This window comes from Arachis ipaensis, chromosome B8 (genome assembly GCF_059453495.1).
Source record: "Arachis ipaensis isolate K30076 ecotype BB chromosome B8, ASM5945349v1, whole genome shotgun sequence".
Classification (NCBI taxonomy): Eukaryota; Viridiplantae; Streptophyta; class Magnoliopsida; order Fabales; family Fabaceae; genus Arachis; species Arachis ipaensis.
This window is the reverse complement of record NC_142443.1, coordinates 5,472,682-5,486,793: the sequence shown is the minus strand read 5'-3', so window position 1 is coordinate 5,486,793 and position 14,112 is coordinate 5,472,682. Positions and strand designations below refer to the sequence as shown.

Here is a 14,112-nt window from a genome sequence, read left to right as displayed (position 1 = left end):
TAATTACTAATTGCTCTGCTTGATATAACTGCTTGATTGTGTTTGAACCTTCTTACTTGTGTTTGTGACTGAAAAATGGTTGGATTGTGGTGGATTGACTGTTGATTGAAATGTTTGGGCCTATGGCCGTGATTGATTATGTGATGGGTCGAAGGCTGTGAATGGTTTGTGTTTTTAGTTTAGTAAAGTATGAAAAACTAAACTGGTTCAGCATAGACTTAATGAACCTATGTTTGGAACAGTTTGGTCATTCATACTGCCTAGGAAAAACTCTTTTAAAAAGGTTTGAATTTTTGGAGAATTAATGGATTTCTCTTTTAAAAGGATTTCAAATTTTGAATGTGGATCTATGGTTTTGAAAAGACACATAAGGCGGGTAACAATCACTATACTTTAAAAACAGTTTTTATTTTCACGTATCCTATTATAATAATTCTGTAACCCTATAGTGAGAACCCTTTCGAGAACGATGTTCTCACTCCCCTACATGTCTTTCCTTTTTCAGGTTATAGACGACGAAGTTCGGAAGAGCTTATTTACTCATCTTTTGTTTTAAACGATGTTTGTGCTGTATTAGTTACTTTTTCCCTCGCCTTTTATCTTTGCGAGTTTTTATAAGAGGAATAGGTATTTGATTATGTAATGCTTGTAAAATTAATATATATATATATATATATATATCTTGTAAGTATTGATATTTGTATGGATGTAAGTTATCTATTTAAAAGTCTTCTGAGCAGTAATTCGGTTTAAGTTTTTAAACAAGCTCATATTTTAGTATTAAATATTTTTAGAGTCGTCGTAATACCCGAGCTATCAGAGTGGCGCATCCGGAAGTGTGACATTTTGATAGTTAGGGTGTTATAGAAAATGCATACGGAACTGTCACGGAGAAACACAGACGGAATTATTACGAAAAAACGTAGACGAAACTGCCAGATGAGAGTGAAACTATATGATTTCTCTATGAGAATAGGTAAGTAGCGGATGACAATGGTGTTTGATCATTCGACTCGGAGAGACACAAGAGGAAGAGAATAGACTAGTCGGTGAGGTGAAAAAGTATATAAAAAAAGTGACAAAATACAAGAAAAAATGAAATGGAGAAAAAGTTTGAAAAATACGGTAATTTAACCAAAAGAAAAATAATGTATCCTCCTCAAAGAGGATACCATGGTTTTGATACCATGTTAGAAAGAATAAGAGAGAGCGAGAAAATGTTTATATATATATTTAAGTTGTATAGAATGATTTATATGTGTTAAGAGAATTAAAATAATAAAGACATAAGATCCTATAATAATAAAGACATAATATCCTATAATATATAGAAGGGTATTTATTCCTTTTTTTTTCTTATTCATCTTTTCATTCTTGTTTTACTCTTTTAACAAGAATTAAAAAAATCAAACAAAGAAGAAGAAGAAACATATAATGCTGCAAAATTACTTGGAAGCTGATGAACTTACATTCATTCAACTAAAAGAAAGAAAGAAATTAAAAAAAGAAGAAGAAAAAATGCATTAAAGGAAACATTTTTGTATATTTGTAGCAAAATTTCGGTGTAGGAGTTCTGAATCTAAATTATTATTGTGATGAATTTATTCTATTCTCGTTTCGGTGTATTTTGTAAAACTTTCGGTATATTTTGGAAATCTTTCAGTGTATTTTGAAAATTTCTCGCTGTATTTATATTCTGATAAGTTTTGCATAATTCAAAACTCTTCCTCTTCCTCCCCCTCTTTATCTTCTGCTGCTTCTTCTTCATCATCATCATCTTTTTTTTTTTGTTATTCATCTTTTCTTTCTTATTTTACCTTCTCAAGTTTCTTGTTGTTTTACTCTCTTAACAAGAATAAAAATAAAAAAATCAAACAAAGAAGAAGAAGAAACACATAATGCTGCAAAATTACTTGAAAGATGATGAATCTACATTTATTCAACTAAAAGAAAGAAAAAAAGAAAAAAAAAGAAAAAATACATTAAAAGAAATATTTTTGTGCATTTATAGCAAAATTTCGGTATAGGAGTTCTGAATCTGAATTATTATTGTGATGAATCTTTTCCATTCTCATTTTAGTGTATTTTGAAAATTTTTATGTGTATTTTGAAAAATTTTCGGTGTATTTTAGAAATTTTTCGGTATATTTGTATTCTGGTAAGTTCTGCATAATTCAAAACTCGTCCTTTTCCTCCCCTCATCTTCTGCTGCTGCTTCTTCTTCATCTTCTTATTTCATTTTCTCATAATTCTTCTTCGGAAGAACAAATTAAATAAAGAAAAAAATACATAATGTTGCAAAATCAATAAAAAAAGAATGAGGAAAAAAATGCAGCAGCAGTAGCAACAACAGCAATAAAAAGAATAATGATGAGAATGAAACACTCAAAGAAAAAGGAATGCGAAGAAAAAAGAGGAGGAACGCAAAGAAAAAGGAGGAGGAAGAATGCGTGATTTAACCGTTGGAGGAGGAACGCGAAGAAAAACAACAGAATAAATGTTTGTGAAGAAAAAGAAACGCGAAGAAAAAGGAGGAGGTACACAAAGAAGAAAGAGAAGAAGAAGAAGGAGGAGAAGGAGTAACGCGAGATACAAACGTCAGAGGAGGAACGCGAAAAAAAACGGTGTGATTTTATGCACGCGTTATGTATGTGAGTTTTGTTAAGTTAGAGTTAACTTGTTTGGATTTGTTTGCCAAAAAGATTTGTTATGTATAAGGAGAGGGTAAATTTTATTAGTACTTATTAGAGTAATAATCTGTTGTTACGGGTTAAAAGTATCGTGCTATATACATACTAAATGTGGAATTATGCTACAAATAATAGATCCGGAGTAAATAATCTTTGGTGGAAATTAAGTTAATTAATTGGCAGACGGCAGTGTAATAGGGAACACTTACATCCGGCTTCAATTATTAGAGTATAAAAATATCATGTAAATGTCACATTTTATTTAATAATAAATGCATGTGTTTTCATAAAAAAAAAATTGAGTAGAGTAAGAACTATATAAGAACAAATAATGCTAATAATGAACAACTACGTACGCTCTGACTTTCAAGTTTCAACAAACAACAGATCCAAGACATTATGAGTGATGTACAATCTGGACATTATATATATTATATAATAATAATAGTAATAGTAATAATATTATATTATAATACTATTTGTTGCTGCTATTATATATTTATATGTACAAGTCGGTCATAAGCCGTAACCATCTGTCAAACAAAGAAATTGTTGACTACAAATATCAACAGAACGTGTGATGAATGTATAGTTGTTGGAACAAATTGATTGTTCTGTATACTATTCGGCTCTTTTGTATTATTATTATATATATGAAGACTTTTTGCTCATTTACTTATTCGGTATTAGAGCCCTTCAACACAAACTCTCAGGGAAAGAAAGATAGAGAGAAAGAAGCTATGGACACATTGCTTCCAACCTCAACAGCAGTACATGAAGCAGAGAAACCCAACTATAACAATAATCTTGCTTTTCAAGAAAAAGATGTGGATGCAGGAGCTCTCTTTGTTCTCAAATCAAAAGGTATGTATGTAATACCAAAAACATATACTCTTCTTAATTATACTAAGCTTTCTTCATCTTTTTAGTTCTGTAAACTTTGTTAACCCGAATCATGTTAATTATTTAACAGGAAATTTTTGGGATCGATTTGTTTCTGCTAGACGAGAAATGAAGAATAATCATTTTTAGTATTTGTGGTCAAATAGCATAAATACTAAATTATCTTTAACAAATAAATTTTACTAATTTTTGTGTGCAAATTCTGAAAATATGAGTGCAAACTGTATTGATTCATAAGTACAAAATTCTGATAAATGTAAGTACAAATTATATACTTATTGTGTGTAAAATATGGTAATATGAGTACAAATTATTATTGACTAAGTGTTAATAAAAAATGATAATATTTACTAACTACGTAATATTGCTCTTATTTTAGTAACCATGTATATGTATGATTTCATTTTGATATCAGTAAAAATAATTATTTTTTACATTGACTAAGTAAATAATTATTCAAAAAAATGATATGATTATGCGATTATGTAAAACGTTGTACATTGTATCAAAATTAAACTCTATATAATTAATTAATTTGTAGGTTCATGGATGCATTGTGGTTACCACTTAACAACATCAATAGTGGCACCACCACTCCTAAGTCTTCCATTTGCTTTCACGTTTCTTGGATGGACGGCTGGGATCTTGTGTTTGGTTATTGGAGCTGCCACCACTTTCTATTCATATAATTTGATATCTCTTGTTCTTGAGCACCATGCTCAGCATGGTAGACGCCAGCTCCGATTTAGAGACATGGCTAGCGACATTTTAGGTACTAAACGTTTTTCCTGTGTTTATATTTCATCATATTTGTTCTTAAATTGTCTTTGTTTTGTCCTCATGAAAAATGAATGATTTATTTGGTAGGTGGATGATTTAGACAGAAACTAATTTTCTATAGTTTTATATTCTTTCTTTTTTACCTTTAGAATCTTATTAGTTGAATATATGCAATTTTTTTAAGAAAAATCAAAAAGACTTTTGTGCTATAAGAGACAAATTAAGTGAGATATAGCCGGAAGCAAAAGCCAAAACCAAAAGTCCAAAACTCGTGTTGAAATTTCTTGTTAAGGTTATCTATGTTTTGTTAAAAAAATTTAATTTTATCTAAACATTTTTTGTATTGTTACTTTAAAAAATTTTAAATTTATAATGTTTTAATAATTTTTTCAATATATAAAATACTTCGATAAGTGTATTTAACTAATATTCAATTATTGAACAGTAGTTGACCGTTGAAAAATATTGGCTATAACATGTACTACGTGTATAATGAAATGGAAGGTACCTATCTTCTTAGTACCACAAATATTAAATGACTACACAGATATTGTCTTCTTTCATTAAAGGCTTCTTTCCTAACAAGTTGTATTAAATTATCACCAATTAGTAATGTCCTTTGATGTTAACACTTAACAAGCAAAGATTTCATGAATCTTGTTTGAACTTCGCTAGTCTTGAAAGAAGTAAATGAAACATTGACATGTGTAAACAGTTAAACACACAAATGGAGTCATTTGGTAGGCCCAACTCAAATGGGCCTATTAATTGGGCCTGAGATAATGAATCGTCATTAAAAAGAAAAGTGATCAGTATAATTAATTAATTATTAATTAACATTTAATTATGGTAGGTCCTCGGTGGGGTCGGTATTTTGTGGGACCAACACAATTTGCAGTGTGCTATGGAGCTGTGGTAGCTTGTACTCTACTTGGAGGACAATGCATGAAGGTAAGTAATGCAAAATTCGAAGTTTTAGAATTGGCAGCGATTTGTAATTATTAATTAATTATTATTAATATTTTTAATAATATAAAATTATATTTAATAATATAAAATTATTTATTTTTTTATTAGTTATATATTTACTAAATTTTAATAAAAGTATTGATTCTTTAAATTTTTTTTATGCAGAATTGAAATGCAAATATATTCTATACCTTCATTTTTTGTTCTAACTCTAAAAATATATTTTTGTTTAACTATATATGCAGGCAATTTACGTGCTAGCAAACCCAAGTGGTAATATGAAGCTTTATGAGTTTGTAGTGATATTTGGCTGCCTAATGCTGATTTTGGCTCAAATCCCATCTTTTCACTCATTGAGGCACATTAATCTTGTCTCCTTAATCCTTTGCTTGGCTTATAGTGCATGTGCTACTGCTGGTTCTATATACATTGGTACTTTCCTTCCCTCCTTAGTAACATAATAGTTAAGAGGAAACTATCATTTTTACTATCCTAAATTTATGATATTGATAAATCTAAACTGTTTTGTGTCTTTAAAATATAGTTTTTGTGTGACAGATTTGTCAATATTTTAAACATTCATAGATAGAAATAGTAATTTATTACTTTTCGTGAATATATGATAAGTTAATTTCATTTATTTATAGATAGATTTGTCAAACTTTTATGGATAAAAATGATAATCTATTCAGCAATGTCATTTGAGGCACCACACTAACATATTCTGATCCTACTTAACCAGGAGACTCTTCAAAAGGGCCAAAAAAAGATTATTCCATAAAAGGTGATACAGAAAATCGAGTATTTGGAATCTTCAATGCTGTTGCCATCATTGCCACAACTTACGGAAATGGAATAATCCCTGAAATCCAGGTCTCATTGAACATCTTAATACTATTCAATCCGTCATGAAACTATTCATCTTAACACTATTCTTTTGGTCACAGGCAACATTAGCAGCACCAGTGAAAGGAAAGATGTTCAAAGGGCTATGTGTTTGTTATATTGTGCTTATATTCACTTTCTTTACCGTAGCCATATCTGGCTATTGGGCATTTGGAAATGAAGCTTCAAGCCTCATCTTAACCAACTTTGTGGACAATGGGAACCCTTTGCTTCCAAGATGGTTCATCTATGTCACCAATATTTTCACAATAGTGCAATTATCAGCTGTTGGTGTGGTAAGTAATCATAATATACTCCGTGCTAACGTACCATCTATTCACTGTTAAATCGAGCGTGAACTCTATTGAACAGTGGATGGATGGTACGTAGTTTACAACTATTATTCAACATTGAAATTGAAACATATTTTTTGGTGCAGGTGTACCTGCAACCCACAAATGAAGTTCTGGAGCAAGCATTTGGAGATCCAAGAAGCCCTGAATTCTCCCCAAGAAATGTAGTCCCAAGATTGGTTTCAAGATCACTAGCCACAGCAAGTGCAACAACAATAGCAGCAATGCTTCCTTTCTTTGGTGACATAAACTCACTGATTGGAGCATTTGGTTTTATACCACTTGATTTCATTTTGCCAGTAATATTCTTCAACATGACATTTAAACCATCCAAGAGAAGCCCAATTTTCTGGCTCAATGTTACCATTGCTGTTGTTTTCTCAACTGTTGGAGCCATTGCAGCTGTTGCAGCAGTTAGACAGATTGTTCTTGATGCCAAAAATTATCGATTGTTTGCGAATGTATGATGACGCGATCATGTAAAATATCATCCAATAGTTAAACTAATTAGAATTTTATCTATAAAATGTTGTCATTTGCCACTAATTTAACTTGAATACTACACAAGATGAAAACAACGGATGAAGAGAAAGCATCACTGGTTGAAAACAATTGGATATAAGCTTAGGCTTAAGTTATAAAAATCACTTATTTGAGCACCATTAATATTCAAAAGTTTGCAGCTTATGTTATCTAATATAGTTGAAAATTAAGGAGGTCTTGACTTTTCAGCAATCAGCAAACTCAGGATAATGTGAATTGTGGTGTCCATTTTTTATTTTATGCACGAGTAGTCAAGAAAGTTGAAACGAAAATATCCTGCTATGAATATTAGTCAATCTTCTATTTTTTGGTCGCCGCCTTTGCCTTTGCTTCACACACACCCCACATACACAAATATATATATATATATATATATATATATATATATATATAGAGAGAGAGAGAGAGAGAGAGAGAAGAAGAAGAAGAAGAAATATGTTGGTTGCAACTACCACTATATCACATGAAGCAGAGAAGCATAATGATTGTAACCAAGTTGATGAGCACCAAAAAGATGTTGATGCAGGTGCTCTCTTTGTCCTCAAATCTAAAGGTAACTAATGATCTCTTTTGTTTGGTCCGTATACCTTTCTTAGGTGCCCTTTTTACATGTTTGGATGGACACTAGAGGACTCAAACCAGAGTTTAGGAGTTTGTAGTAACCATATTATGATCACGGCTCTAATAGGAAGTCCTAAACAGAATTTATTTCAGTTCAAAATAAACGTGGTATCTTTGACTACTTTCAACTGTGATTGAACTTCTAAACTTCAAAAAAAAAAAGGTTAAGATTATTTATTCTACCTATGACCTGTTTGTTATTGAAAATTTTTAATAATTATTATAAACTAGAAAGGGACATAGAGTGATATGTAGGTGACTTTTTCAAGATTCAACAGTTCTTATAAAAATATTGTTGGATTGATGCAGACTTATTAGTCAAATTCTTTCAAATTTATTCTTACTTCACACTGATAACTAAGTATGAACAAAAAACTGACACAATTTTTTCTCACCAATATAATCAAAATAATCTTTAGGAGTTGATACAAAAGGATATCCTGTAATGCAAGATGTGATTCATGAATGTGATTGATTTGTAGGTTCATGGGTTCACTGTGGTTATCACTTGACAACGTCAATAGTGGCACCACCACTCCTAAGTCTTCCATTTGCTTTCACTTTTCTCGGATGGACGGCTGGGATCTTGTTCATGGTTATTGCTGCTGTTGTTACTTTCTATAACTACAACTTGATATCTCTAGTTCTTGAGCACCATGCTAATCAGGGTAGGCGCATGCTTCGATTTAGAGACATGGCTCGCGACATTTTAGGTACCAAACAACTTCCCTACTCTAGTGATCTAGCAGTTAAGGACTATCTTCATTTGAGTCCTGCATAAAATTAGAATATTGTTATATTAACAAGGTTTGGCATGTTAGATTAAAATACAAATTTTTAAAAATGAATTACAAAACTTGACTTTATTGAATTTGATATAGGTCCACCATGGGGTCGGTTTCTTGTGGGGCCAATTCAATTTGCACTATGCTTTTGTGTTGTTGTGGCTTGTATCCTTCTTGGAGGACAATGCATGAAGGTGAGTTTGGTTTACATTTCTCACATATCAAGTGATGAGAAGATGATATACTATACATGCCAAAGTGAGTAGTAGTGAAACAAAGATCACTTGAATCTTGTTATAATGTGACTAAAATGATGAGGTGTTAATTGCAGACGATTTACCTACTATCCAACCCAAATGGTTCTATGAAGCTTTATGAGTTCATCGTGGTATTTGGCTGTTTCATGCTGATTTTGGCTCAAATGCCATCTTTTCATTCATTAAGACACATTAATTTAGTGTCTTTGATTCTGTGCTTGGCCTATAGTGCATGTGCTATTGCTGGTTCCATTTACATTGGTACTTTCCTTTCCCTCCTTAGCACCCAAATTAATTATCAGCTATGGTTCCATTCAATCAATTAACTTATCCCTTTACTTCCTTAATTCTTGGCTAATCAGGATACTCATCAAAAGGGCCCAAAAAGGATTATTCAATAAAAGGCAACACAGAGAGTCGCATTTTCGGAGCCTTCAATGCTATGTCCATCATTGCTACAGCATATGGAAATGGAATAGTCCCAGAAATCCAGGTCTCAAAGTAGCTAGATCAGTTCCTTAAAAGTTGAAAATCTTAGTACTACTCAAGTCATCATCAGATAATTCATTTAATGCAAAGTGGTATGTTTATGCTTGCATTTTCTTTGGTCACAGGCAACATTAGCACCACCAGTGAAAGGGAAAATGTTCAAGGGACTATGCATTTGTTATGCTGTGATTATAGTAACTTTCTTTGGTGCAGCCATCTCTGGCTATTGGGCATTTGGAAACCAAGCAGAAGGCCTCATTTTAACCAATTTTATGGACAGTAATGGGAAGCCATTGGTGCCAAAGTGGTTTATTTACATGACCAACATTTTCACAATTGCACAACTAGCAGCTGTTGGAGTGGTAAGTGCTAAGTATCACTGAAGCAATATTCTATATAGTTTGCTACTTTTTATGATTAATTAGCATACAAATAAGAGAACTAGCATAACTATATTGCTAACATTTCTGGTGCAGGTGTACTTGCAGCCCACAAATGAAGTGTTGGAACAAGCATTTTCAGACCCAAAAAGCCCGGAATTTTCGCAGCGCAATGTAGTCCCCAGATTGATTTTGAGGTCACTAAGTACAGCTATTGGAACTGTTATAGCAGCAATGCTTCCCTTCTTTGGTGACATAAACTCTCTCATAGGAGCTTTTGGTCTTATGCCACTTGATTTCATTCTACCACCGGTCTTCTTCAATTCGACGTTTCGGCCGTCCAAGAAAACTCCCATTTTCTGGCTGAATGTGAGTATTGCTGTTGTTTTCTCCATTGTGGGAGCTATAGCAGCAGTTGCAGCAGTTAGGCAGATAGTTCTTGATGCCAAAACTTATCAGCTATTTGCTAACTTGTGATATAAGATTGTGTCATGTTGCAATTTAATGATTTTATTACAATATAATCCTCAATTTTATTTATATAGAGTTTAATTTTGATGCATTGACAATATAAAATGTTTTACACAATCGCGTAGTTATTTGCTTTACACTTGTAGTGCATCAAAATTAAATTCTATATAAGGAACCTAGAATTCTAGTTATTATCAATTTTGGTAGCATGAAATCTAGACAATGTTATCATAGAAATGTGATAAACAATACATGAATAATCTTATATGTTATATGGATGGATTTTTAGGTTATATTTTAATTATATGTTCTCTCTACCAAAAACAAAACAAACAATATATGCATGCAACAATAGTATGCTATCCTGAAACAACAGTGAACCTTTACATATCAAACTAATCACATTATTCTGAAACTACTCTTGCTCATGACTCATATTGTTCATCAGAATCAAAGAATTCATAATCCATAGTACACTCTATGCAAGGATCATCATTTGCACTTGCAGAGTTAGAGTGCTTAATTATGTTCTTCTCTGATGATGCTGTGGCATTTGTTGGAGCAGCTTCGCCTTCCATGGTGCTCTTTCCCTCTTCTTTCTCTGAGTACGCCATAAGAAGCTAATGGACACAATGTATGGTGTTAGATAGAGAACACAATCTTATCCATTTTTAACAGTATTAGAAAGAATCAAATCAAGAATTAGCACAAATAAAAGGGTAAAGGATACATTTTGTTCCTAACGAAATTTAGATTCGGAACAAATATGCAAAAAGCTAATGCTATGAGTTTTTTAGATAACTAAAATGATAATAGAAGAATTTTTATAGTTAGTTATAAAATAATATGTATATATAGCTCTTAAAACAAATGTAATAAATTTTATAGTATAATACTATAATGAAAATTAATTTTATTAATCTATATTTTATATATATTGAAGTATTTGGTTAAGTAGTATTTTTTTACTCTTAAGAAAAAGATATCATAATAAATTTTATAGTATAATAAAATATAATTCTATCAATCTATAGTGGATATATATTAAAATATTTATTTAAGTAAATTTTTTTGATAAAGTATAAGAAAAAAGAGTCAATATTTTTTTATTTGGTTTTGATAAATCTAAGTATTTTTTTTTTAAATATCATTGAATATCAATTACTTTATAACTTATAATATCATCTTGAAAATTCAAAAATTTATAAAAAAATATAATATTTAAATTATTTGATCTATAATATAAAATATATAAGAATAGAGTAGTATTTTAATAAATAGAATTAATGACAAATAAATAATATGATAGTTATTTTGTAAGAAAATAACCTACTAATATATTAAATTTATTATTAATTAAGAGATATGCTAATAAAGGTCATTAGATGAGAAGACACAATTGAAAAAACAAAGTTAAAATTGTATAAAAATTACAACCTGACAAAAGAATTTATGTGACAATAGAATAAGATAAAAGAGATGTCATTTTTCTAGTTGTAAGAAGATATGAGTATCAATTTTTTTAAAAAAATATTTTTAATGTTTAATTTTATTCAATTTTATTTTTAATATTTTTTATTTATTTAATTTTATCCCTAATTTTTTTATTTTGTGTCAAAACTTTTTTTAGATATTTTAAATTTTATCCTTAACATTTTAGATGTAGTTAATGTCCAAGATAATTTTGACACAAATAAAAAATATTAAAAATAATATTAAGAATATTTAAAAAAAAAACTACAAACGCTGAGAACAGGTGAAAAATAAGTTAAGAGATACTCTAAAAATTCTTACTTGAACAGTGTCATTGGCCATCAAGGTGTTGATGAGGGTACCAGCAAAAGCAGTTCCATTAGAAGCAGCCAGTGTGATGCTCAAACTCGAAGCTTCAGAACCATCGTCTCGCAGCATATAAAGTCCAGACATTGACAGAATCTCAAAGCTCCCCTGCATGCACATTGCACAAAAGCATTAAATAAGTGGACAACAACATGAAACAATGACACGCATGAACATAATAAGTCATTGTTGCTTTGTACCTCATATATACGAATTTCATTTGAGTTTGGTCTGCCAAATACGGCTCTTGCTATACTACCAGAAGCAGAAAGTATGCAACCAAACCGATTGCTTGCTCCCCATGCCTCCAATATCTCCTTCGCCACATCCTGCACCAAATTTAAACCAAAACTCCTTATTATGTTGGTTTATTCATTTTTAATTTGTAATGATGTTAGATTGTAGTTAGTAATTGATAGTTAAAGATATTTATGATTTTCGTTGTAAATATCTCTATAAATAGCTAATTTCCATCTTGTATCTACACATAATTTTAAATACACATAATATTTTCTTCAGTTTTTTCTCTTGGATTCTAACAGATTGATAACTTTTAATGACCTTTAACATGTAGCCTCGGTTAAATCCTAACTGATATAATAGAAATTTAAGAGTGTGATAGGATGGTACCTGTCCAGGATTCACAGTCAACTCATAAGGGATAAGCTTCCCCAATTCTTGTACTTTGATGCCATCTTTAGCATATCAAGTTTCAAATATAAGAGATTTATAAAAAAAAACATAATATAAAGCTTAGATTGAATCATTAATGTAATAAGCATAATTGTCAAATCGTAAATCATTACGTGAAACTTTTGAGCAATTAACAGAGGGCATTGGCAGAAGGCAAAACACAGCAGCAGGGGCTCTCTGATTCTATTATATATTTATATATAATTTGTGACCCATCAAACAAATTTTGCCACTGAATCGGAAACGGAGCGGTTCCCAAGATGCATGCGCGATTCAGAAGGGAGGCCATTTCCAACCTTTGCCATTTTCAAACAAATCAATCTCTTAATCTAAAACTTTTCCATGTCTCTTCATATGTTAAGACTTAAGAGAATGATATTACCTATAACCAAATTATGAAAGATATTAGTGTCTATTAAATAGGTTACTTAACCCTTATAACTCGGAAGATAACAGTTATACTTCGGATACTTAATCAAAACATTTTAAAAACTGCTTCCACCTCTATAGGACTTGCAGAAAATCTCGGAGAAGGTAACGAGAGTTCAGTTACGCAAAACAACAATAAATACAAGGACTAGGCGGACAGGCAAATCAGAAACATAGTCATAACTCCAATAATGTCAGTTCTATTCACCCTCATTTTAGTAGATTCTTATTTGACTTAGAGAGTCGGTGTCCAAGTAATAGACAAACAATAGCGGTGAGCTATATCTCGGAAGTGTATTCTTGACGGAACAAAATAAATCAAAACAAAATAGATTCAAGTAGAAATTTACATACAGTTATCTTTACAAATAATTAATAATAAAGAATGATAAGATGAAATATGTTAAATCATTTAATGTTTCTCCGTTCTCAACAACTACTTCTATTATATATATCTCAGCAGCAGATAACTATCAAATATTTAATAATAAATGTGTGTACATTGAGACAGGCCATAAAATTGTCAATGATAATATCCAAAGTCACAAGACATGGTCTACTTTATTTATTTAGAGTTTGTTTGAAAACTTATAAATTAGAATTCACTCTATAATTAGAATTCTTTTTTCTTATTTTGGAACTAAGTAAAAAGAAAGGATTTAGACTCCTTTGAGAATTTCAAGTCTCACTTCTCTTTCATTTACAAATCAGACTAAAAGTGGCCTAATTTTAAAATTAATTCTCACATCAATTTAACTTAATCAATTCTCACACCAATTTAATTTAACATGTCAAATGTCAAAAATATCCCTATTTAAATAAGTGAAGATTTAATAAAATAATTTTATTAAGGACAAAATTGTAAAAGAAAAAAATTTAATTCATGTAAGAGTTATTCCAAAGCAAAGAATTAAATTCTATTCTATAAGTATATTAAAGTTATTCCAAACCATGAAATTAAATTTCAAATAGAAAATAAATTCTTTTCTTAAAAAAAATAGAATTCTTTTCTTACCCTCAAATAC

At 30.6% G+C, this 14,112-nt stretch overlaps 3 protein-coding genes across 3 annotated transcripts; 2 read left to right on the top strand and 1 right to left on the bottom strand.

Annotated features, from left to right (window-relative positions):
• The first annotated feature begins 3,237 nt into the window (after positions 1–3,237).
• Positions 3,238–7,126, top strand: LOC107613925 (GABA transporter 1). Its single transcript, XM_088497347.1, has 7 exons — positions 3,238–3,554; positions 4,135–4,365; positions 5,227–5,324; positions 5,588–5,774; positions 6,085–6,215; positions 6,290–6,523; positions 6,667–7,126. Exons 1-7 carry the CDS (start codon positions 3,275–3,277, stop codon positions 7,045–7,047), a joined length of 1,542 nt encoding a protein of 513 aa, XP_088353473.1. The 5' UTR covers positions 3,238–3,274; the 3' UTR covers positions 7,048–7,126.
• Positions 7,127–7,362: 236 nt separating this feature from the next.
• Positions 7,363–10,397, top strand: LOC107613926 (GABA transporter 1-like). The gene is made up of 7 exons (XM_016316128.3): positions 7,363–7,676; positions 8,227–8,457; positions 8,626–8,723; positions 8,861–9,047; positions 9,149–9,279; positions 9,401–9,637; positions 9,752–10,397. Exons 1-7 carry the CDS (start codon positions 7,559–7,561, stop codon positions 10,130–10,132), a joined length of 1,383 nt encoding a protein of 460 aa, XP_016171614.1. The 5' UTR covers positions 7,363–7,558; the 3' UTR covers positions 10,133–10,397.
• Positions 10,367–13,389, bottom strand: LOC107610408 (AT-hook motif nuclear-localized protein 6). The gene is made up of 5 exons (XM_088497348.1): positions 12,772–13,389; positions 12,596–12,660; positions 12,166–12,294; positions 11,921–12,073; positions 10,367–10,746 (listed from the first exon to the last, which is right to left on the bottom strand). Exons 1-5 carry the CDS (start codon positions 12,800–12,802, stop codon positions 10,552–10,554), a joined length of 573 nt encoding a protein of 190 aa, XP_088353474.1. The 5' UTR covers positions 12,803–13,389; the 3' UTR covers positions 10,367–10,551.
• Positions 13,390–14,112: the final 723 nt, after the last annotated feature.

What these genes read in the sequence shown, in the direction of transcription:
- LOC107613925 (XM_088497347.1), top strand. Translation starts at nt 3,275, where the DNA reads ATGTATAGTTGTTGGAACAAATTGATTGTTCTGTATACTATTCGGCTC. An exon ending in CTTTGTTCTCAAATCAAAAG is followed by an intron (nt 3,555 to 4,134) that starts GTATGTATGTAA and finishes ATTAATTTGTAG; the next exon opens with GTTCATGGATGCATTGTGGT. An exon ending in CATGGCTAGCGACATTTTAG is followed by an intron (nt 4,366 to 5,226) that starts GTACTAAACGTT and finishes TAATTATGGTAG; the next exon opens with GTCCTCGGTGGGGTCGGTAT.
- LOC107613926 (XM_016316128.3), top strand. Translation starts at nt 7,559, where the DNA reads ATGTTGGTTGCAACTACCACTATATCACATGAAGCAGAGAAGCATAAT. An exon ending in TGCTGGTTCCATTTACATTG is followed by an intron (nt 9,048 to 9,148) that starts GTACTTTCCTTT and finishes TTGGCTAATCAG; the next exon opens with GATACTCATCAAAAGGGCCC. An exon ending in AACTAGCAGCTGTTGGAGTG is followed by an intron (nt 9,638 to 9,751) that starts GTAAGTGCTAAG and finishes TTTCTGGTGCAG; the next exon opens with GTGTACTTGCAGCCCACAAA.
- LOC107610408 (XM_088497348.1), bottom strand. Translation starts at nt 12,802, where the DNA reads ATGCCCTCTGTTAATTGCTCAAAAGTTTCAC. An exon ending in TGACTGTGAATCCTGGACAG is followed by an intron (nt 12,295 to 12,595) that starts GTACCATCCTAT and finishes AATTTGGTGCAG; the next exon opens with GATGTGGCGAAGGAGATATT. An exon ending in TGGCCAATGACACTGTTCAA is followed by an intron (nt 10,747 to 11,920) that starts GTAAGAATTTTT and finishes TGTGTCCATTAG; the next exon opens with CTTCTTATGGCGTACTCAGA.